The 15728-nt window shown below is 34.5% G+C and overlaps 1 protein-coding gene across 6 annotated transcripts in view; it reads right to left on the bottom strand.

The window, feature by feature from the left end:
* The window catches only part of WDR76 (WD repeat domain 76), a 101413-nt gene that overhangs the window by 51764 nt on the left and 33921 nt on the right, over positions 1-15728 (bottom strand). For 4 of the 6 annotated variants that reach the window (XM_011355025.2, XM_011355026.2, XM_011355027.2 and 1 more), the window contains 5 exons: positions 13560-13718; positions 8405-8622; positions 7411-7563; positions 5758-5811; positions 1-272 (listed from right to left, as the gene is read on the bottom strand). In XM_011355025.2, coding sequence (XP_011353327.1) covers positions 17-272; positions 5758-5811; positions 7411-7563; positions 8405-8622; positions 13560-13718 — 840 coding nt within the window. In that variant the 3' untranslated portion in view covers positions 1-16. The remainder of the gene's footprint in view (positions 273-5757; positions 5812-7410; positions 7564-8404; positions 8623-13559; positions 13719-15728) is intronic. The other 2 variants (XR_895622.2, XR_002779159.1) reach the window with 1 other exon arrangement.

The following is a 15728-nucleotide window of genomic DNA, read 5'->3' as shown; positions in this document are numbered from 1 at the left end:
AAACCCAGCAACTTTCTTAATTCATAAAAACATGTATCTTCCCACTGGAATTACCTCCAGCCAAAATATACCGAGTCGGGTGCATAGCATTGATAGAACACACAGAGACAAGGCATTCTCCATCAAGAAAAGAATGCACCCGCTCTCCTGTCTCATGGAAGATTTCCACCTGTCGTGGATGGGCCATGCTGCCAACTATGAGACAATCTTCTTGTTTAGGGTCCCACACAGCTTGGAACCTGGTCAGCCATCGCCCAGTGATGGTGTTGTGCCTAGTGAAGAAAACAATTTTTTAGAGGATAGTTAAGTGTTAAATAAGGTAGCAATGGGCAGAGGATAAAGATGGCATTGCTCCTAAATGCCGGTTTTCTCTGCCAAGTCTCTTCTCTTTAAGTTACTGAGTTACCATCAACCTAATCTCATCCTTCTTACAAGACTGAAACCCAAGACGGAGACACTGTCTTCTGCATTTTTCAATCTTCAGTGTTAAGAATAGTGGTTTGTGCTCAGTAGGTAGTCACTGTCTATTGAAATGGCACCTTTTTTTGTTCTCTATTTCCTAGCTCAATAGATATCCTTCCTTTTTTTCTAGCACATAAAAATAGAAGCCCTAGAAATAAGAAATAATTTAGATTATCATTGTTTTAAACAAGAGCTGCTACTTCTCTTATTTGTATTCCCCTGATAACCAAACCTCGAAAACATTTTATATTCCACACAACTTTAAAGTAAAAAATACATTTGGGGTGCAAAGAAAGAAATCACAAGGTATAGTAGAAAATGCCTGCAGACAAAGGAAAATGAAAACACAATATGCCAAAATTTATGGGAATCTGTGAAAGCAATATGAACAGGGAAATTTATAGTGCTAAACAGTTAAATTAAAAAAAATCCCAAATGCAAATCAAAACCACAATATCATCTCACACCTGTTAGAATAGCTATAATCATCAGGACAAGTAATAACAGATGTTGGAGAGGATGTGGAGAAAAAGGAACCCTCATACACTACTGGTGGGACTACAAATTGGTACAGCCACTATGCAAAACAGTATGGAGGTTCCTCAAAAACCTAAGAATTGATCTACCATATGATCCAGCAATCCCTCTATTGGGTGTTTACCCCAAAGACTTGAAAACCCATATCTGAAAAGATATTTGCACACCAATGTTCATAGCAGCATTATTCACTGTGGCCAGGACACAGAAGCAACTGAAGTGTCCTACGATAGATGACTGGCTAAAGAAGCTGTGGTAAATATATACAATGGAATATTAGCCATAAGAAGAGATGAAATACTGCCATTTGCAACAACATGGATGGACCTTGAAATAATCATACTAAGCGAAATAAGCCAGACAGAAAAAGCTGAAAATCACATGATATCACTCATCTGTGGAATATAAACCTAAAAGCACCAAATGAACAGGACAAACAAACAGAGACTCATGGACATGGACTACAGACTAGTGGTTACCAGAGGGTAGAGGGTGGGGGATGAGGGGGGAGGGGGTGAAGTGGGTAAAGGGGATCAAATATATGGTAGCTGAAGGAAACTAGACTTTGGGTGGTAAACACACAACAGAATATATAGATGTCAAATTACAATGTACACCTGAAAATTATATAATTGTATTAACCAATGTTACTCCAATAAACTTAATAAAAAATATATATATATAAAAAGATCCCAAAATCAACAACCTAAGTACACCTCAAGTTAAAAAAGCACACACGCTGAACCAAAAGTTAGTAAAAGAAGGAAATAATAAAGAGCAGGAAATAGAGAATAGAAAAACAATAGAAAAAAAAAACTAAGTTTATTGTTTAAAAGATCAACAAAATTGGCAAGCCCTTAACTAGATTAAGAAAAAAATAGAGAAAACACAAATAACTAAAATCAGAAATGAAAGAGGGGACATTACAACTGATGTCACAGAAATAAAAAGGATTATAAGAGAATACTATGAACAATTATATGCCAACAAATTGGATAACCTAGGAGAAATGGAAAAACTCCCAAAAACACACAACTTACCAAGACTGAATCTTGAAGAAATAGAAAAATCTAAATAGACCTATAACTAGTAAGGGGATTAAAACAGTAATCAAAAACCTCCCAACAACAACAACAAAAAGCCCAGGACCAGATGAGTTAACTGGAGAATTCTCACAAACATAAAGACGTATTAACACCAATGTTCCTCAAACTCTTTCAAAGAATTGAGGAGGAGAGAACACCTCCAAACTCATTCTATGGGGCCAGCCCTAAACCCCGATACCAGAGCCAGACAAGGACACTACAAAAAAAAAAAAAAAGCCCTGCAGATTAATATCCCTGATAAATACTGATGCAAAAACCCTCAACAAAATACTAGCAAACTAAATTCTATAGCACATTAAAAGGATTATACACCAAGTTAGAGTTATATCTGGAAGGCAAGGATGCTTCAACATACAAAATTCAATCAATGTAATATACCGCATTAACAGTATGAAGGACGAAAACCATATGATCGTCTCAATTGATGCAAAAAAATAATTTGACAAAATTCAATATCCTTTCACAATAAAAACACTCAACAAACTAGGAATAGAAGGAAACTATCTCAAAAGAATAAAGGCCATATATGAAAAACCCACAGCTAATGTCATACTCAACAATGAAAGACCAAAAGCTTTTCCTCTAAGATCAGAAAAATAGCCAGGATGCCCTCTCGCCACCTCTATTCAACAGAGTACGGGAAATCCAGTAGGACTAGAAAAATGAGTAGGACTAGAGACACTGATCTGCCTAACTTCCAGGTTGTTAACAACTTCATAAGTAACTAGATCCTGCACGTGAGACATCACCATTAAATCGACAAGCATTTGATAAGCGGGACACATTCTGAGCAGTCACATGACATTTAATCAATTAGACAAAAATAAAAGACATTCATCGACTGGAAAGGAGAGTAAATTATCCCTATTTCAATGACATGATCTTACATACAGAAAATCCTAAAGATTACACACACACACACACACACACCCACCCACCCACCCAAAAAACAATGTAAATGATTTCAGCAGTTACGGGATACAAAATCAACACACAAAAGCAGTTGCATTTCTACACATTAACAATGACCAATCCCTATCATAATCCCAATGGCATTTTTACAGAAATAAAAACTAGAAATCTTCAAATTGATATGGAAGCTCAAGGGACCATAAATAGCCAAAATGATCTTAAAAAAGAACAAAGCTGTTGGCCTCACATTTCTTAATTTTGAAAAATAATACAAAACAAAGGTAAGCTAGTATAGTACTGACATAAAGACAGACATACAGACCAGTGGAAAGGAATAGGAAGCTCGGAAATACACCCTCATGTATTTGGTCAAATGATCTTTGACAAGAGTATCAAGACCACACAATGGAGAAAGGACAGCCTCTTCGAAAAATGGTGCTGGGAAAACTGGATATCCATATGCAAGAGAAGCTGGACAGTAACATTAAACCATATATAAAAATTAACTCAAAATGGATTAAAGACCTAAACATAAGTCCTGAAACTATAAAACTCCTGGAAGGAAACAGAGGAAAAGTTTCAGACACTGGATTTAGCCACGATTTTGTAGATATGACACCAAAAAGCATAGGCGACAAAAACAAAAATAGACAAATAGGACTATATCAAACTTAAAAACTCTATGCACCAAAGGAAATAATAAATTAAGTGAAAAGGCAACCTACAGAATGGTAGATGTTTGCAAATCATATATTTGATAAGGGGGTTATTTAATATGCAGAATTATACAGAATTCCTACGACTCAACAACAAAAATGACCCAATTCGGAAATGGACAAAAGACTTGAACAGACAATTCTCCAAAGAAGATATACAAATGGCCAACAAGCATATGAAAAGATTTTTAACATCAGTAATCATTAGAGAAATGGAAATCAAAACCACAATGAGATATTACCTCACACTCATTAGGATAATCACGAACAAAAGAAAAAAAGAAAACAACTTGATGAATATAGAAATCAGAACCCTGATATACTCTTGGTGGGAATGTAAAATGATGCTGCTGCCATGCAAAGACAGTATGGAGGCTCCTCAAAAAATTAAAAATAGAATTACCATATGATCCATCAAAATCTTTCTTTTGGTATCTATCCAAAAGAATTCAAAGCAAGCTCTTGAAGAGATATTTGTACGCCCATGTTTATTGCAGCATTTTTCATAATAGCCAAAAGGTAGAACCAACCCAAATATCCAACAACAGATAAATAAAGAAAATTAAGTAGAGACATACATGGAATATTATGCAGCCTTAAGTAGAGGAGATACTATTACATGCTAGAACATGGATGAATATCGAGGACATCATGCTAAGTGAAATAAGCCAGTCACAATATGACAAATACTGTATGATTCCACTCATATGAAGTATCTGAAGTAGTCAAAATCATAGAAATGGAAAGTAGTAAGATGGTTGCCAAGGTCTGAGAAACAGGGGGAAGGAAGAATTAACGTTTAATGCACATAATTTCAGTTTTACAGGATGAAAAAGTTCTAGAAATCTGTTGCACAACAAAGCAAATACACCTAACACTATTGAACTATACACGTAAAAATGGTTAAGATGGTGAATTGAATGTTACGTGTTTATAATCACAACTAAAAATAAAATTAATATTTAAAAAATACAGTTGGTCTTTACAGCTCTCCAAAGCAAAAAGAAAATACTGCCCTTTTATTCTCTATAGCTTAATATAGCAACCCTTTCTTATTAAAGACATATGGTCTATGGCAGAGGTCCCCAACCCCCAGGCTACGAACCAGTACCAGTCCGTGGCCTGTTAGGAACTAGGCCGCACAGGAGGCAAGTGAGCAAGCAAAGCTTCATCTATAATTGTAGCCACTCCTCAGCGCTAACATCACCACCTCAGCTCCACCTCAGGTATTAGATTCTCATAAGAGCACTGGTCCCTGGTGCCAAAAAAGGTTGGAGACTGCTGGGATACAGAGAACATTTCCCACTGCCACTCAGTTACACTATCTTTAATGAAAATTCGTACTGACCTCAGAATCATCACCCTAAATTTTTTTTTAAATACACGTTAGAAACTAATAAATTAGGAAGTCTGGAAAAGGAAACTAAGAGGGGGAAATTTGTGAAAAAGAAAATGAACATACTTAAATATAGCCTGTACAGACTATAAAACTCATGAAACAACTATCAACATATACTGTACGCTCTGTCCCCAACTTCATAAATACTGATAAAGAGAGATGTCTAGGAAGAAGGCATTGAGTAAAGTTTGATGTAAAACACATACACAGCAGATGTAAAATGGGTTACCAAAAATATAAAGTAAGTGGGAGGATAGAGAATCCCTCTAAGCCCAGAGCAAACAGGCACAAATTAAAGAGAGCTTCATCTAGCCTCATCAGCAGGTGAGTAGTTACAGTATTCTTTAATAAGATAACATGAGTACTTCGGTTTGGAATAAAGTAATTCACCTTAACCAAATTAACCACCCAGGTGCAGAGAACTGCTACTGGCTAAAAGAGACTGAACCCCTTTATAGACACAGGGAACAGAGAGAACCCTTCCGGACAGAACAGGAACGAGCAACTTGGGACACTTAAACAGTGTAATATAAAACTCTCCGACTATAGGGTGTCTAATGAATGTGCTCCAACAAATAGCTCATAGTAATCCAGGGTCTACATTACTTGGCATAAGGAAACCTACCTGATAGTGGTGAGGAGAGGAATCTGAGAGGATAAACAGCTGCTGTCAAAGATCCTGCAAAATAAAGAACAAGAATGAAGGAACATTCTTTTTATTGTTTCTTGCAAATTTTCTGAAGTGTGTTTAACAAACTTTTCATTGGTTCAAAAGAAATACAATTATTTTAAAATACAGAGAATAAAGACTCTAATAAACCTCAGCTAATATATTTAAGAAAAATTATAAGAAGTATTATAAAATTCAGTGCTTATAGTTTAGCGTACAAATAATTTATTTAAACACTATTACTCCAAACTTAAAATGTACACTGTAAAGTAATAACCTGGAATCTAAAAACTACGATCAAAGTAATAAAGGTCATACATAAAGGATGTGGTCTGAAAATGCATAAATAACCTAAAAATACATGCATGTATTAAGAGCAATTTCCCTAGGAGACGAATCAGTTGAAAGATGGATGTCATTTCTAGGTGCTAGCGAGATTCCAGCTGCTAGCATGACTAAGACTGGCTGGCAACCAAGGTGAGGAGTTCTCGTGAGACAGCTGAAAGAGTCTAAAAGTCTCCATGAGGTACCCTGGCAGTAAGAAACTAACCACATCACCACCACCTTCCCCATCTCCTTGTACCTAGCTATTCCAATGCAGTTTGGCACTGGAGCCTACTGCCTAATTAGATTACTAGAAAGCCAAATCACTAACAGCTAATGTAACAAGAGTCAACTCTGCAGTGCAAATGAACAGGAATGGGACAAACAGGTAGTTCCCTAAACAAAGGATACTGCGTGGATAAAAAGGGGACACTGGATTGCCCCTGCCTGGTGACTAACTCCCTTAATGTATCAACAAGTAATGCTCACAGACTTTACTAGAAATTAACTGGGCACCTGTTACACACTGCAGACAATGTGTCTAAACAATTTAGGTGACTTTCTAAAGCCTGGCTCACAGTATAAATAGGTACTTGTTGAATAAATAATGAATGAATTCCAAAAACTTAAGGTAAAACTCTCACACACTGAGAAATGCGTAAGGAAAATTAGGGATTCCTGAAGAGAACAGAATCATTTTCTTAATGGTTATATTAACATTCTCCACATCATTTTTTATTGGCATTATTTTCTATTTTTGGTTCAACTGCTTTATATTACATTTTAAAATCCTTTTAGGATGTAGCTATATACAGGTACCAAAGCTGAAACCATAAACCTACATCCAGTAGTTTATACAGAGCCCAGTTTTTGCTCTCTTTTCTGCCTACATATAGTCTTGGACTCTGCAACTTCCATTCAGAACTTCACTTGTAGGGCAGACCCTACTATCTCCAAAGTAAGAGCTTCACTGTGCTAAAAATTATTTCCCTTCCAAATATCACAAGCCTGCTTTCAGTAGTATTTCTGGTATTGCTGAATGCTGAAAGGGAAGCCTGACATCAATTCTCCATAATAACTATAGATATTCCCTGTCAATCTCAAGGAAATTTCCAGACACAAAAACTGCTGAAAAGCCTTAAAGACACTGATCTTTAGGAATCTTGATACAGCTATGAAACTAGTGACTGAACAGAGTAGCAGTAAACAAAGCTGCCGCTTTACTGACATAGTAACTAGACACTTTAGATTGCTTAATAACATGCTTCTGTCTTCTCAATTTACCTCAGTTTACAATCAGCACATGTGGTCACTACTCTGTTACCAGTAAGAGGTGAAAAATAAGCAGATGCGATGCTCTTTGTGTGTTCAGTCACAGAAATCAAAGGCTGGCTTCCCCTGGGATTCAGATGCCTTGCATCATAAATATGAATATCCCTGTAATAGGAGGAATAATTCTGAGTGTTACCAGAGTACATGCAGTGAGCCTCTAGAATAGCACTGAACGTAAATTAGACACTCAAATATTCACTACACTGAAGAACAGTTAATATCCTCTAATCTTTCTGCATTAATTTTACAAATACTGGTATAGTTTTTTTTAAATATTAGAAAAATTCCAAAAATATAGCATAACAATGTATAAAGAGAAAAGATTCTAGTTGGTTTTCCAATGTCTCAAGAAAAAATTAACATAAACCAACAAGTTATAGGTCACATATAACTTTTTTTTACAAGTTTTCTTCTCAAAAGAATAGAAGGAAATGCATATAATGCCAAGGAAAACAAAAACGCGCATTTGTTTCAATATTTTCGCTATTTGTTAAATCCAAAAGAATCTCTTTTTAAAAAGAAAAATCACACAAAAAACCTCTGTGTAGAAAGAAAAATTATTTGGCCATGGGTATCACAAAAGTCAGATGTCTGTTATTATTGTTTTATTTTTTTTGCATTTTATTTTATTATTAGTTTCGAGTATATGGTACATTGGTTAGACATTTATGTAGTTTATGAAACGATCCCCCCGATTACTCTATCACCGCTCTGGCTCTAAACATAGCCATTATCTTACTGCTGACTGCATTCCCTATGCCGTGTTCCCCATCCCCGTAACCATCTATCAACTACTAATTTGTACTTTTCTACCCCTTCACCCTTTCTCTCAGCTCCCCAACCTCCTTCCCCTCTGGCCAAAAAGTCAGATGTCTTTAACAACCAAACCAAAACATCAATCCTAACATTAAAAGGCCTAAATCACAAAATTGTATGAAGAACATACCTCAATCCTGCAGTGATAAAATACTGTCTATGTACCGGGTGGACATGAACAGTTCTTATTTTTCTCAAAGAAGAATTGATAAATTTCTCATAAGAAGTTCCAGGTGTCCGTCTATCTACCAGTGACATACTTCCATCCCAGTGTCCTACTATTAAAGTGGAGGCATCTTCTGTCAAGAAGTCAAAGGAGGAAAAGCTGCTACTTTCATTTCTATATACCTGAGGATGAAAGTAACAAGCAACTTACATATGTTTCATCTTTTAAAGAAAGCCAATGTATAAATTCTTTGAGAAAAGAGTTATGAAACATTTTATTCTAATAAACTCATTTATCCTCCCATCATCTATCTCCACAGGAAGCACAGAGCAACAGGATAGTTGCTCTGTGCTTCCTGTGGAGCACCCATCTGGAGGTGGAAACTGAGGCACTGATCAGTTGTGAGACTCACTTAAAAAGTCAAATGGCCCATTCATCCATGTCAGGACTACATCCCAAATCTCTTAAATCCAATAAACCTGAGCTGCTGATCTACCCTGTGAAACTTACTAGGAAATGGACTGAATATGAATTCTACCCAATTGAAATACCTTAATATACCAAGTAGTTTTCCCAATAAAGTCCAAAATAGATGGTTGAATGCTCACCTACTCTTGGTGGAAGTAAGTGTAAAGAGACACAAATATTTGACAGCTGAGCAGGATACATCTATCAAAATATTTAATGTTTATACACAATAATTTCACTAAGATATACATAAGGATGCCTACGGCAAGACTGCCTATAGTAAGAGGCAATCTAAATGTTCACCAAAAAAGATCTGGTTAAATAAATGATGGTTCATCTCTACTTTGAAATACTATGCCATGCTAAAAAGAGGTAGATTTGTACCACTAACTGTCCAAGACATACCAGTAAGTGAAATAAGCAAGTTGCAAAAAAAAGTATAAATGTAGTATGAATCCATTAGTGCAAAGAAAAAAATATCTATATACTTGTAAGTATATGTGTACTTTCTGGAAACATGCCCAAGAAATACAAGGATGAGAGAATGGAGGAAAGGCAAATTTACTTTACATACTCTATCTACGGTAAATGTTTTATCATGAACACATATTATTGCTATAATTTTTTAATCACAATCCACAATATTATCACTTTGGGTTCAGGGCTCGCACACATAAGGAATAAAAAATAAATGTAGCATGTGTCAGTACTCAAGTAAGACAGAATGACCACAACAATTCTTATTGTTGAATCATGAACTACTGCTGATTTTTAGTTTTAATAACTAGTATTATAAACTGAGATTATAAACTGAGATTAATGAATTAATATATCAATGGCATCCCAACCACTATATGCCCCCAAAAATCCCAGTATACACAAATGAAATTTGAAATGTTCAGTGAGTATATTAAAATGGTTAAATGCAACAAGGGCTTTGGAGTCAAACAGACCCAAGAGCAAATTCTAGTTCTGCCATATTTATGTCCTTGAGCAAGCTAATAAACCTCTTTACCTCAGTTTTTTCAACTGTTAAATGGGAATAACATTACCTACTACCTCATAAGGTGTTATAAAGCTTAATAATATGTAAAAAATACATTCAGGTTAATGCCTAACAAGGTGATTGTTCAATCAGTAGAATCAGGAACAAAATGCTAATACATGCAACGCCATGGATGAATTTTAAAAGCTAGGTAAAAGGAATGAGACACAAAAGGCTACATACTGAATGGTTCCATTTACTTGATATTCTGGAACAGGCAAAATTACAGAGACACAGTAATCACATCGGTGGTTGTTAGGGGCTGCGGGAAGGATGAGGGGACTAACTACAAGAGTTCACGAGGTAATTTTTTCAAGTCATAGAAATTTTCTACATCTTGATTGTGGTGGTGGTTACACAGGTATATACAACTTGCCAAAACTCATATAAGTGTACACATAAATTTTACTATTTGTAACTGATACCTCAATAAGCCTGACTTAAAAAAAAAAAATAAGTGAACTCTTGAAACGCAATACTAAAAAAATAACCCAATTAAAAAATAGGCAAACAATCCAAATAGATATTCTCTAAAGAAATATAAATGACCAATAAGCAGATGAAAAGATGCTCAGCATCACTAATCATTAGGGAAATGCAAATCAAAACCACAATGAGATACCACCTTATACCCACTAGGGTGGCCATACTCACCAACAATAACAAGTATTGGCAAGGATATAGAGCCACGTACATTGCTGATGAGTGTGTAAAATGGTAAAGCCAGTTTGGAAAATAGTTTGGCAGTTCCTCAAAATGTTAAACATAGAGTTACCATATGACCCAGCAATTCCACTCCTAGGTATATACCCAAGAAAAATAAAAGCATATGCACACAAAACTTGCACATGAATGTTCATAATGGCATTATTCACAATAGTGAAAAATAAAAACCCAAATATTCATCAATTAATGAATAGACAAGTAAAATCTGGTTTGGTCATACATTGGAATATTAGCCATAAAAAGGAATAAAGAATTCACATATTCTACAACATGGATAAGCCTTGAAAACATTTTGCTATAAAAGGCGGCAATAATAAAAGAGTATAAATTGTATGACTCCATTTATATGAAAGGACCAGAATAGGCAAATCTAAAAAAACAAAATAGATTAGTGGTTGTGTAGGGCTGAGGAGAGGAGGAAATTGGGAGCTAACAGACAAGGGGTTTTGGGGGTAATATTCTAAAATTAGATTGTGGTAATGGTTTCGCAGCTGTATACATATACTAAAAACCACTGAATTTTACACTTTAAATGGGTAAATCATATGGTATGTGAAATATCTCAGTAAAGCTGTTTAAATATAAGCAAAATCAGTTATAATTAAGTGGCTGATAAAATAAGACGTACTTTTAAATTTCAGACTCCAAACTTCTTATAAAAATGTAAACAAATACAAAATAGAATGTGACTTGCATAGATACCTACATGGTTGTACAATAATCAAAGTGCTCTCATTAAATAGTTCAAAGAAGTCTTCTCACAAAAATTATTTTATTTAACCCATGATTGATAGCCCATCTATTTCCAATAAGTATTTGAAATATGAATGTTACTCTTAAAATCTTATTTTTAAAAAGGTAGAAATAAAAATGAAAAGAAAAACAGCAAAGATATTGATAAAAAAAAAACTGTTTCTTCTAATTGTCGGTAATTAGGAAATCAAGTCTGATTAGCAACACGTTAAGTCTTGAATCTTTTTTCATATAGTAAAAACAGACCTAAAGAGACTTAACCATCTTCGGTTTTGAAAGGAAACCCAAAAACTATTAGCTCTCAACAAAAAGGTCTCCCCAACTGTAAGAAAGACTATTTTAGGAATTCAGTGACAAACAAAATAGCAGTTACATACTATACTATAATTGTAAAAATTGTTTTAAAACTTTTAAAAGTAATTATGAATCATCTATACATGGACTATTAGAATAATTACAAAGACATTAGAATGTGTTAATTTTGAGTACTGGCTTATGTAAAAAAATAAGGCATAAAATTAGATAATCGATTCGTATTTACAAAGCAACTTCAGTGATGACTAACCTGTTCTCTTTACTGTCTATCACATATAAATTGCTCTTATACTGAGGACCTCTAAAAATGTTAAAAGTCTCATGTGAAATAAGATAAAGGATAAAAACCTACATCGAAAACCTACATCTAAGTTTCCATGAAGATTAAAATCCATATTTTAAAAAAAAAGTTTGATTTGTGCGAATTCTCTTGAGGGAATCTGATATGATTAAGTACCTCAAATGATATGTTTGTTGTAAGCATTAAACAGCAGATATTTATTTATTTATTTATTTATTTATTTTTATTTATTTATTAAGTTTATTGGGGTAGCATTGGATAATATAATTATATAATTTTCAGGTATACATTATAATTTGACATCCGTATATTCTACTGTGTGTTTGCCACCCAAAGTCCAGTTTCCTTCAGCTACCATATATTTGATCCCCTTTACCCACTTCACCTTCTCCCTACCCCCTATATTTGATCCCCTTTACCTCCCCGCTCCTCCCCTATCCCCTACCCTCTGGTAACCACTAGTCTATAGTCCACGCCCATGAGTCTCAAACAACAGATATTTAAATAGTAGACCAAAACATAATCACTGGGATCCAATATTGTGAGGATTCCTAGCCAACCAGAGATCAAATCGGTTAGAAAACCTCCAAGGAGTAGGCTAGTGATTTAGGTAGACTGTCTCTGAGAGGATGAGTAGTCATAAGTATGAGCCCGAGATCTTTTGACTATTCATAAACCAGGGTTTGGACCAGCAGGAAAAAACTATATCCTCAACAATAAGCCTGGATAAAACTGGTTACAAATAAACTTGGCCTAAGATGTTCTCAATTAAACTGCCTGGGTATCCATTTCTTGACAGAGTACAATTACATGACAGCAGTTTTTCAGTCTAACTTCACAAGATAAAAACAGCTAAGCTAAACCAGATGTATATGGCACATAAGACATGATAAATCCTAGCTAGAAGACTAGAAAAAAACAAATTTTGTAGTTTCTGTGTTCTATTATAAGCCAAAAGTTTTAGGTATAATGTGATATAGTACTGTTATGTGATGAATTTCTCTACAGTCTTTTTTTGGTCACATCTAAGACTCATCCTCACAAAATTTGTATCTGCAAAGGCCAGGAATGATGAACAAAAGTATAATAATACTCCAAATTTTTTTTTTTAATTAAAAATAAGTACAAGTCTTAAGCTTAAATACAGTAATTTTATTTAAAAGCTTTTGCAAAAATAAAATTAAAATAGTAAGAAAAAACACTTATTATGTGCCAGACTATTCTAAATACTTTATCTGCATTAATTCATTATCTGCATTTAATCCTCATGAAAACCCTATAAAGTACTATCCTATTTCATAACTAAGGAAGTTGAGGCACAAAGAGGTTAAGTACCTTACCAAGGTCACACAAGTAGTAACAGATGGCCTGGGACATGGGCAGCGTGGTGCTCAAGTCCCTATTCGATACCGCCTCACTCAATCTGACTAGTATAATAATCATTCATGTGGCATTTCATAAAGAATCTAGAATATCCTCTAACGTCAACATGTAAACACATTAACATTTACCTCGTCAAAAACAGCCGTGGAAAAGTCTCCACAACGTAACGTGCTATCATAGCTCAGTGACAGTATGTGAGCCGGGTTGGTAGGTGAGAAGTAAAGACAGCTAACTGGCTGACTATGGGGCTGAAAAACATAAGTTCCATCTTCTTTAGGTTGGTGAGTCTGGAAGAGAATTGCGGGCAGAGAGAGAGACAAAAATTAGTAAAAAGTGATAATATTTTCTATGTCATGGCATTAAACAATTTACATCTGTATTATATCCAGTCTTTTCTTCTATAATTGTACCCACCTCCCCTTTAGAAAGTCAGAACTGGAATCTTTACACTGTCACTTTTTTCTAATGTTCAATCCAACAATAAGTCACACTTATTTTAATATTTTCCAGCTTTCTGCAACTAGACAACTAGTTTTTAATAACAGAGAAAAACTACTGCTTATTTCATTTCATGAAATCCTCAGGAAATAAGAAATCTACTCTTTATTTCACACACAACATAATTTCTTATATCAAAAACGATATCAATACCATTACCACTTTGCTTCCTAAGCATGAACGAGTATGTACATCATTCTCAGCACAATTTTCATTTAGGTGTTTGGTCCTGGCACAAAATGAAAGTTTAAAAAATATTTCATGCCCTAAATATACCATGAAAATGCACATATTTGAATTTCCACATTAATATTATTACTTGCAAGGATTATTCTTTCATTACTGAATTACCAACTCCCATATCATCACTTTTCAGATTTGGACAAGATACATTCCTATGCCATAGGTCATATTATAAGCCAGAGCAACTATCATCTCCAAAAATACTATAGTATTTTTATTTTTTATTTCAAATTTTAAAATATAAATTTTTTAAGAAGAAAAGAAAAAAATACAATCACACACATTCCTTCTACCCAGAGTTTACTACTGTTAACACCTTGGCATATTGGTTCACAGTTAATTTTTTAGAAAAACAATACTTTCCATTGTTATAAAGAACTCAAAAAAAAAAAAAAGAAATGTACAAAAACAAAGGTTTTTAAAAAATCACTCCAAGGAAACAAATCGTGAAAATCAGAGCAGACATAAATGAAAACAAACAAAAAAAAATTAGAAAAAATAAATAGAACAAAGAGCTGGTTCTTTCACAAGGTTAATAAAATTGACAAATCCGTGGCTAGAGTCACTAAAGAAAAAAGAGAAAGGACCCAAATGAAAGAGGAAAGAGGGGAAATTATGACTGACATCGCAGAAATAGAAAGGATCATGCAAGAATACTATGAAAAAGTATATAAAAACAAACTTAGTAACCTAGAAGAAAGAGACCAATACTTAGAAAAATACAATCTTCCTAGACTGAATCAAGAACTGGAAAATCTAAATAGACCAATCAACACTATGGAAATTGAAACAATCATCAAAAACCTACCAAAAAGTAAAAGTCCAGGACCAGATGGCTTCACGAGTGAATTCTACCAAACATTCAAAGAAGATTTAATACCTACTCTCCTCAAATTCTTCCAAAAAATCGAAGTGGAGGCAATACTTCCCAACTCATTTTATGAGGCCAATAGTACTCTGATAGCAAAACCTGGTAAAGATAACACAAAAAAAGAAAACTACAGACAAATAACCCTCATGAACACAGATGTAAAAATCCCAAATAAGATACGAGCGAACCAAATACAGCAACATATTAAAAAGATTATACCCCACAATCAAGTAGGCTTCATCCCACGGGCACAGGGATGGTTCAACAAACACAAATCAATCAATGTGATACACCACATAAACAAATTAAAAAAGAATCATATGATCATATCAATATATGCAGAAAAAGCCTTCAACAAAATACAGCATCCATTTATGATGAAAACACTTAACAAAATTGATATAGAAGGAAAATACCTTAACATAATAAAGGCCATCTATGACAAACTCTCAGTCAACATTATAATTTATGGTTAAAAACTAAAAACCTTCACTCTAAGATCAGGAACAAGGCAAAGCTGTCCACTATTGCCACTGTTATAACACTGGAGGTCCTAGCAAGTGCAATTAGGCAAGAGAAAGATAGAAAAGGCATCCAAATACGAAACGAAGAAGTCAAACTGTCACTATTTGCAGATGACATGATTCTCTATGTAGAAAACCCTAAAGACTCCACAAGAACACTA

Source organism: Pteropus vampyrus, unplaced genomic scaffold (genome assembly GCF_000151845.1).
Source record: "Pteropus vampyrus isolate Shadow unplaced genomic scaffold, Pvam_2.0 Scaffold19, whole genome shotgun sequence".
In the NCBI taxonomy this organism is placed as follows: domain Eukaryota; kingdom Metazoa; phylum Chordata; class Mammalia; order Chiroptera; family Pteropodidae; genus Pteropus; species Pteropus vampyrus.
This window is presented reverse-complemented; position numbering and strand designations above follow the sequence as displayed.